At 46.9% G+C, this 8,855-nt stretch overlaps 1 protein-coding gene across 1 annotated transcript; it reads left to right on the top strand.

The window, feature by feature from the left end:
- Nucleotides 1-438: 438 nt before the first annotated feature.
- Nucleotides 439-4,464, top strand: LOC109882128 (zinc finger protein 703). Its single transcript, XM_020474222.2, has 2 exons — nt 439-1,200; nt 2,128-4,464. Exons 1-2 carry the CDS (start codon nt 949-951, stop codon nt 3,628-3,630), a joined length of 1,755 nt encoding a protein of 584 aa, XP_020329811.1. The 5' UTR covers nt 439-948; the 3' UTR covers nt 3,631-4,464.
- The last annotated feature ends 4,391 nt before the right edge of the window (nt 4,465-8,855 follow it).

Below are 8,855 nucleotides of genomic sequence, written 5' to 3'. Positions count from 1 at the left end.
AGGCTATATAAAAAAATGACCTCTTCAGGAAACCTTCAGCTTGTTGTTTGGCTATGCGCTATTTATGTCAATAAAAAACGACTTAATGTCAGTTATCATAAAAATATGTCTATATGTCTTGGGCTCCCGGGTTGAGCAGCGGTCTAAGGCACTGCATCTCAGTGCAAGAGGTGTCACTACAGCCCCTGGTTCGAATCCAGGCTGTATCACATCTGGCCGTGATTGGGAGTTGCATAGGGCGGCACACACTTGGCCCAGCGTCATCCGGGTTTGGCTGGGGTAGGCTGTCATTGTAGATAAGAATTTTAATTTGTTCTTAACTGGCTTGCCTAGTTAAATAAAGGTTAAATAAAATTACAACAAAACAAGAACATAGGCCATACTTCACAACATTGCTACAGAGAGTGTAAGGGTGTGGGCATAGGCAGGCCACGCCTCTACATGGAGAGAGTCTTCCCCCTTATTGAATGCGGGAACTCGCTATTGGGCGGCGGCTTCTTGCTTTGAAATTCCTCGTCCTTAGATCTTTAGTATGTGAAATGAGCATGGTACTAGCTGTTGTGTGAACGGAGAGAGACAGTGGGACATCGACGGAGCAGCCTGACCATATCCTCTACGGCGATATTCGATTTAGTCCTTCTTTTTTATTCTGTTCTTGTGATAACTGACTACTGATGATCTTTCTGCTCCATTCCAAGGAAAGTATTTTGAAGGGACAGAAGAGCGGATCAAGGAATGATGACATTTGAGATAAATCTTCCTCTTTAAAGACAATCATTTGATCTGATTCAGGGAACCCATGCTAGCGTTGGTATATTTGGATTAAACAAACCGGGTACTAATCATTGATTATTGATTTGCGCATAATACGGTGTGTACATAAATGTATTTCGACTTGCACCTACACGTTCGCTGCCCTCGCCTGAACTCTGCGCCGCCTCGATCCAGATGAACGGTTCTCCCCACGGATCTGAAGCGCATTTACGCAGTCCGTCCCCCGAGCGCACCGGTAACAACAGCGGTAATTCACCCCAGAGAGGAGCGAAAAGACCGCTGGTTTCCGTACCTTCTCCCTCAGATCCAACACGCCAGGCTAAAAGGCTGCCCATTCGGATTCTAAAGATGTTGAGCGCACACAGCAGCCACTTGCTACACCCGGAATATCTCCAACCCCTGACGTCCGCGCCAGTGAGCATTGAGGTAAGCGAAGCATATCTTCTACAACTGTCTAATTGTTCAATCATCATCTACCGTGTTAATGTTTGGAAATATCTACATATATTTACAAATATCCCATGTAGTTTACGAGATTAATCATGAATTACGCATCAAATTACGCATCAAATTGTCGCTAATGCGTCAACAGTTTACATTACAGTGCTGTTTATATTTTTTTCCCTTTTAAGTTTTGTTCTTAGATAATACAAACATGGGCCAACGAATTACACTGAATTAATCTCTCAAATTAGTAGCCTATTATTGAGTCGACTTTTTTAGATGACATAAATAAGCCAGTGTCTTGATACTCTCAGATATTGTGCGTAATTGTCTGTAAAAGAAGGAAACAGAAATAGTTCAATCGTTTCCTTAGCTTTCTCCAAATAGAACAGATGCTGTTTACCACGTGCCAACATTGCAGTCATAAATCTTTCTATTGGGGATTTTCATACTGAATACACAGGGACATACAACTCTCGAGCAGAATTATGTTTCCTTCCCTCTGCGGATATATGACTCATGGGCTAATTTATGACTAACATTTATAACACATTTTACTGCACCTCGTTGTGATGACATTTATTGGATGGAAATCACATCCATGTATTTTATTTGGCCTATTAAATGATAGTGGCTGAAATATATTTCTAGTGGAAATACTACACGCAGCACAAATATTACAGAATAGTAACCAAATAGTTACAGATTAGTAACCAAATAGTTACAGAATAGTAACCAAATAGTTACAGAATAGTAACCAAATAGTTACAGAATAGTAACCAAATAATTACAGAATTACCCCAATACTAACCAAATTACCATCCAATGTAAGTCTAGTATAGTGTGAATATAGAGTGTTTTTAACATGGCAGTGCTCTCATCCTGTCTCTGTGTGTGTCGCCCCCTCAGCTGGATGCTAAGAAGAGTCCCCTGGCCCTGCTGGCTCAGACCTGCTCTCAGATTGGCAAACCAGACCCCCCGTCCTCGTCCAAACTGGGCTCCCTCTCCTCCGGCAGCCTCAGTGACAAGGACCCATCCGGACGCTCCTCCAGCTCCGGCCACAAGTCTGGAGACCAGCATCAGTCTCTGGAGGATAAGTCTAGCTTCAAGCCTTACAACAAGGCCGGAGGGGAATGCCGCAAGGATGGGCTGTTGACCAAGGGTGCTACAGACAAAGCTGGCTTCAGAGTGCCCAGTGGTGGATCCGGGAGCGGCGGCTCTTGCCCTTCCTTCCCCCCACACTCCACCTCTCCTAGCTCCAGCTCCCCTCCCCTGCACTCCCAGGGCCAGTCCCACAGACAGACCCAGTCCCCCTCCACACAGCAGCAGACATCACACTCTCAGGCCCTGCACATGGACAAAAAGCCTGTGAGCTCAGACCAGGCCAGCTCAGACAGCAACAGCAGCACAGGGAAGAAAGACTCTGATCACAGCAAGGAGAGGCTGGATGGGGCCCAGCTAGCTAACTCCAGTCACATGCGAGCTAGTGCCAACTCCAGCAATGCCAGCTCCGCTAGCAGCCCGCGGCCGGATAGCAAGGCTGACCCACAGTCCTCTCAGCCTGGGCTAGGCTCCGGACACATCGCCCCTGTCTCCCCCTTCAAACCAGGACACTCCGTCTTCCCCATGCCCCCCGCCTCCATGGGCTACCATGGCTCCATAGTAGGCGCCTATGCAGGCTACCCCGCTCAGTTCCTGGATCATACCAAGTCTAGTCTAGGGATGGGGATCCCAGGGAAGCACCCTGGCTCCAGCCCCCTCACCGGGACATCACCTCCGTCCCTCATGCAGGGTCTATGCAGGGACCCATACTGTCTGACCTATCCCAACCACCCCCATCTAGGGGGCAGCAACTGCAATACGTGTGTCCACGACCCCTCCTCCCTAAAATCAGGTTTCCAAATCATGTATCCGTCTCACCACCTCCACTCCCTCCACCCCAGCTCTCTATCCTCCACCACCCCCACCCTGTCCCACCCGCTCTACACCTACGGCTACATGCTGCAGAACGAGCCCCAGCCACACGCCTGTAACTGGGTGTCAGTAGGAGGGCCGTGTGACAAACGTTTCTCCACGTCAGAGGAGCTGCTGGCCCACCTGCGTACTCACACAGCTCTCTCTGGTGGGCTGGACAGTAAGCTCCTCTCTGCCTACCCCTCCTCTGTCTCCTCAGCCGCCTCCTGCCACCTCCACCTTCCCCAGCCCGGCAGCCCTGGCACCATGCCCAGCTCCTTCTCTCTGCGGGGGTCACCTGGCTTAGGCCTGGCCCGCTACCACCCCTACACCAAGGCCCACCTGCCCGGAGCCCCAGGCCTGTCCATGCATTCTCTACAGGCCTCCTCGCCCTACTACTCCCCCTATGCCCTCTACAGCCAGAGACTGGGCTCAGCCTCTGCCCTGGGCTACCAGTGATGTCTGAGGACACAGAGACAACAGAACAGGCACCTCAGACATGCACAGTGGATGGATGAACCAGGCCCCCTCTGGACAGGAGGGGTCTTTGCCAGTCACTACAACAAGGGGGCCTCACCCTGCCTGCCTGGAATACCACCTGTTGCCACAGGATTCTGAATGGCATTGCAATGGCAAGAGACCCAGTGGTGATGGCTGGCCAGCAGTACAGGCCCAGAGACATTGGTGTGTGGGCCAGACACCTGCCTGGGAACAGAAAGGAGCTTGAATTTGATTGGATGAGATGGTGGAATTTAGATTGTTTTTTTGATTTTAGATTATGATTTTTTTTTCCCGCTCCCTCCTAGGAATGAAAACGTGTATTTATTTTTCACTTGAGCGCTTGGCATTCAAAATGGGGGAAGTTTACTATCCAAATGAATTGTTCATAAATATTCGAATAGAAAAAAAGATTTGAATCATAGCATTATGTCTATCGTACACTCTTTAAATAAAGTTTTGCACCATGGCAAAGATGGACTGATGTTTTTTTTCTGGAGGAATAAGCCTACTTTTTTAACATTTCTTCTGTATCTTTCCATTTCCGCTGTTCTTTTCCCCATCTGCTATTCACACTCTGAGGGAGTATCGCATGTCCTGACGGTGAAAGTCTTCTTGATAAATTGCCATTTATTTTCTATTTGTAAGCAGAGATGTCATATTTTTTCAAGTGTTATTGTGTGAGCCCATTGGGGTTGCTGACTGTCATTGAAAGAGGACGGGATTAAATCAAACAAAATACATACAAACGATGGCAGTGCTCTTATTTTCTTTAATAAATGATACTTGATTGCATTGGAAGTTGTTTTGTCTTAATTAAATGTTTATATACTGCCCTTAACGTAAAATTAGTTTTCATCACGGGTATAAGAGGGTCATTTATCTGTTAAATGTAATTACATTTAGCTGTTGCACTGCTGTTGTACTGCAGTTGTCTCTATGGACCAGTATAGTAATGATTTAGTGATAACAGCTATATGGCTATGTGTTATATTTAAGCAATAAGGCCCGAGGTGGTGTGGTATATGGCCAATATACCACGTCTGAAGGCTGTTCTTAAGCATGACGCAACGAGTGCCTGGAGACAGCCCTTAGCCATGGCACATTGGCCATATATCACAAACAAGTATTTTTGCGTCATGCGTAACCTTTATATAACTAGGCAAGTCAGTTAAGAACAACTTCTTATTTACAATGAAGGCCTACACGGGACAAACCCGGATGACACTGGGCCAATTGTGCGCTGCCCTATGGGACTCCCAATCATGGCCGGTTGGGATACAGCCTGGACAGCCTATACCCGTGGTATATTGTCTGATATACCACGGCTTTCAGACAATCATCATCTAGGACCCAAACTACCCAGTTTATAATTCAGAATAAATAATAGCAGTTGACAGGATTTTAGTGTCTCAGAGAAGGCAGATCAGGTCAACTCACATTTAGCCAGTTAGCTTCTTTCTAAAGACAACTATCCCTCGTTCCTCCCCTTCTCCCTCTACCGCCACCATAATGTTGGCTGTTGGGAGTGCAGGGTTTAATTGCTGATGCTTGTTTGTTAGCGTGCCAGAATTGCCGTCTCAGCAGCACTGTGGCTTGCTAGCTGTCTCTGAATGGCTGCTGGGTCAGTGGGATTTCAATAATGACTAGAGAGAGGGATGCCAACACTGGCTCCCCTCCCTGTCTGATGGATGGCCCTGCTGCACAAAGGCCAGGACTGACAATGCAAGCGGTAAATAGAGAAATATTAATCAAAGCTCTTGACATTTTGTCCTCCCCAGAGAGGAGTACAGCCTTTAAACCAGGCAGCGCAAACAAAAAGGCCATGTGCGTCCCAAATAGCACCCTATTCTAGGACACTACTACAGAGCTCTATGGGAATAGGGTGCCATTTGGGATGCATTCTATGTCTTTCTCCTGGTGGAGGAAAGCATTTTGTAGGTTAATAAATACAATACTGTGTTGTGTATAATCTGAGGTCAGATTTCTCTGTTTTTAGTATTTGTTAGATACTAATATTCAGGAAAGACCTAGCAAGCCTAGGTAACAACAACACCACAGTTCAGCAATTCCAGTTTTTTGGATCTTGGTTAAATAATGGTTTATTTCTCCAGCCTTTAACTGTCTGACATTGTATCGTACAGGAGGTTTATCCAGGAGTAAAGGGGATAGGAGTCTGTCTCAGGGGCGGCTATTGACCCAGACTCCCCTAGCAAGAGAAGCACTCTCGGTTCATTAGCACTCCAGACAAGGGAGAGAGAGAGAGAGAGAGAGGCGAGCACAGGTGTCACTTGACAGGGCCATTAACAAAATAGATCACCCTCCCAAACCATGGCGGGCTGGCCAGCTCCAGACCAGCAAGATCACTCTGCCCTGAGAGCTGAGCACAGGAAGTCATCAGGAGGGATGCCCAGCGGACACATTTTTCATCCCCAGGAACAAGCTAAGGCCCACAGCAGACGGGGATGGGGAGTGTCTGCCACACATATGGTTTATCTGGGTTCTCTACCTGTTTTCAGGGTTGGATCAGAGGTTGGAATCAAAACTAGGACAGAGGAATTGTTATTTTGAGGTTGTACTGTAAATAAGAATAACTTTTATATTGAAGATATGTTAAACTGTTAAAAGCGGTCCACTGTATTTGGTCATATCCTGGTTTGTGTTGCCACCTATGGGTCTGTTGTAGAAGTAAGGATTATATATTTGACTGAGTACTGTACTATGTATTACTCTTTGCCATGCTGTACATGGCTATTGACTTTGTATATCTGGGTCCCTGTGTAAATGTAGTAGTAAGAGTTTAAATATGAAGTTAATGTCCTGGGTGAGGCTGGCACTGGCCCTTAAAATACTTGTGACAGATCAGCCTCACGCTAGTGTATTAGAGAGGGGCCTAGAACCAGAGGTCAAACTGAGGGCAAAACTTTCAATCTTGTCCACGGGGAGGAATTAATTCCGCTGTCGCTATTTACACTCGTTCATCAAATGCCTCACTATTCTTTCTATCCAAGTACTCTCATCAATCTCACTCTCCATCTATCTTTCTCCTCTCTCACTGCTCCAGCTGAGTCAACACCCAGATTCTCCATTTCTGTCGCCTCTGCTCTGCAGGCTGGCTGGGTGAGGAGGAGGGGTGAGGGGTGAGGAGGGCAGTTCATAAAGTCTCCAGCTGCTGTCCTCCCAGGAGGGCCCACACCTGAGATAGATTGATCTCCCTGTCCTGTCCCTACTTCCTGGGTTTGGACCCTGGTCAAAAGTAGTGCTCTAGAAAGGGAGTCGAGTGCCATTTGGGACACAGCAAGGGAGATTGTAGCCTCTCTCTCAGGCTGAAAGAGAGCTGTGTTGCCTGCCTGCCTGCTTGCCTGCCTGCCTGCATGTCACTGTGGGGTCCTGGGCAGACAGCCCCAGTGATTAATGACAGGGTGTGGAGCTGCTCCTCAATTAGACGCCAAGTCCACACTGGCTTACCATTCAAGATGTTGTCCTAGGAGACACAGGGATGAGAGAGAGAGAGAGAGGGGGGGGGGGGGGGAGAGTCTATTTCTCTCTTTCTCTCACTTACACACTCTTCTCTCATAAACACAAACAAACAGTCAAACATAACCAAATGTTAACTTCAACTTCCATGACTCTGACCTCTACGGGGCGGCAGCATAGCCTAGTGGTTAGAGCGTTGAACTAGCCACCGAAAGGTTGAAAGTTCAAATCTCCAAGCTGACAAGGTAGAAATCTGCCCCTGAACAAGGCAGTTAACCCACTGTTCCTAGGCCATCATTGAAAAATAAGAATTTGTTCTTAACTGACTTGCCTAGTTAAAAAAAAAAAAAATGTTGAGCTTCATTCAGAACAGGACACAATGCAGAGCTCTACTCTTTCCAACAGTGACCACACTGTAAAGCAAACCAGATGGTAAAACACATCCTTCATCTGGGCCAATCACACAACTCCTGCTTTATTTCCAAATAAAAACACGAGGAATGCCTCTCTCTACATGCTTCAAATCAACCTCTCATCTCATTCACACCGGAATTTAAGCACAGCATAATGCCAGTCTTTAAAACAATAACAAAGATATAAAGCACATGGCGCCCCAGGGGAGGCCAAACTCGTTTGTCCTATTGCATGCGTGTGCGCGGTTAATTAACATACACCCGGTAACCCCGGAGCAGAAAAGTACATCGCAATTATGTCGCACCGCTAATAACGCGCATACCGCTATTGCAGCTGGTTTCCATTTGTTTGTGCGCTGGGAGAGCTTGGTAGGGATGTCACAATCACGGTGTTGCACAGGAGAAGGTGCCTTGGCAAGGAATGAGCGTTGGCCCTGCTACTTGTCATTATTGGCCTTGTATGCAAATGTTTCCCCCTTCACTTAAAAAATAGTCCTTTTGCGTCCCTTTGATATTTTAAGTAGAAGTTGTGCACCAATTTTGGATTTTAAATGCCTGTTATATTGAGTGAAGTGGTATTTTGTAGAACACATGGAAAATTCCATTATTCAGATTTTTTTTATATAGGATTGCTAAAGTGGCAAAATTCAGCATGTCCCTATGTCAACCCTGTGTCACTTCTAGGAAGATTTCAACCCACTTAATCAAAAATAGTATTCAAGTTTCCCCATCATCTCCAAGTTTCCCCATCATCTCCAGGTTTCCCCATCATCTCCAAGTTTCCCCATCATCTCCAAGTTTCCCCATCATCTCCAGGTTTCCCCATCATCTCCAAGTTTCCCCATCATCTCCAGGTTTCCCCATCATCTCCAAGTTCCCCCATCATCTCCAGGTTTCCCCATCATCTCCAGGTTTCCCCATCATCTCCAAGTTCCCCCATCATCTCCAGGTTTCCCCATCATCTCCAGGTTTCCCCATCATCTCCAGGTTTCCCCATCATCTCCAAGTTTCCCCATCTTCTCCAGGTTTCCCCATCATCTCCAAGTTTCCACATCATCTCCAGGTTTCCCCATCATCTCCAAGTTCCCCCATCATCTCCAAGTTTCCCCACCATCTCCAGGTTTCCCCATCATCTCCAAGTTTCCCCATCATCTCCAGGTTTCCCCATCATCTCCAGGTTTCCCCATCATCTCTAGGTTTCCCCATCATCTCCAGGTTTCCCCATCATCTCCAGGTTTCCCCATCATCTCCAGCTTTCCCCATCATCTCCAGGTTTCCCCATCATCTCCAGGTTTC

Source organism: Oncorhynchus kisutch, linkage group LG3 (genome assembly GCF_002021735.2).
Source record: "Oncorhynchus kisutch isolate 150728-3 linkage group LG3, Okis_V2, whole genome shotgun sequence".
NCBI classification, from domain to species: Eukaryota; Metazoa; Chordata; class Actinopteri; order Salmoniformes; family Salmonidae; genus Oncorhynchus; species Oncorhynchus kisutch.
Note: the sequence above shows the minus strand (reverse complement) of the source record. Positions and strands in the feature narration are given on the sequence as shown.

What these genes read in the sequence shown, in the direction of transcription:
- LOC109882128 (XM_020474222.2), top strand. Translation starts at nt 949, where the DNA reads ATGAACGGTTCTCCCCACGGATCTGAAGCGCATTTACGCAGTCCGTCC. An exon ending in CCGCGCCAGTGAGCATTGAG is followed by an intron (nt 1,201 to 2,127) that starts GTAAGCGAAGCA and finishes TCGCCCCCTCAG; the next exon opens with CTGGATGCTAAGAAGAGTCC.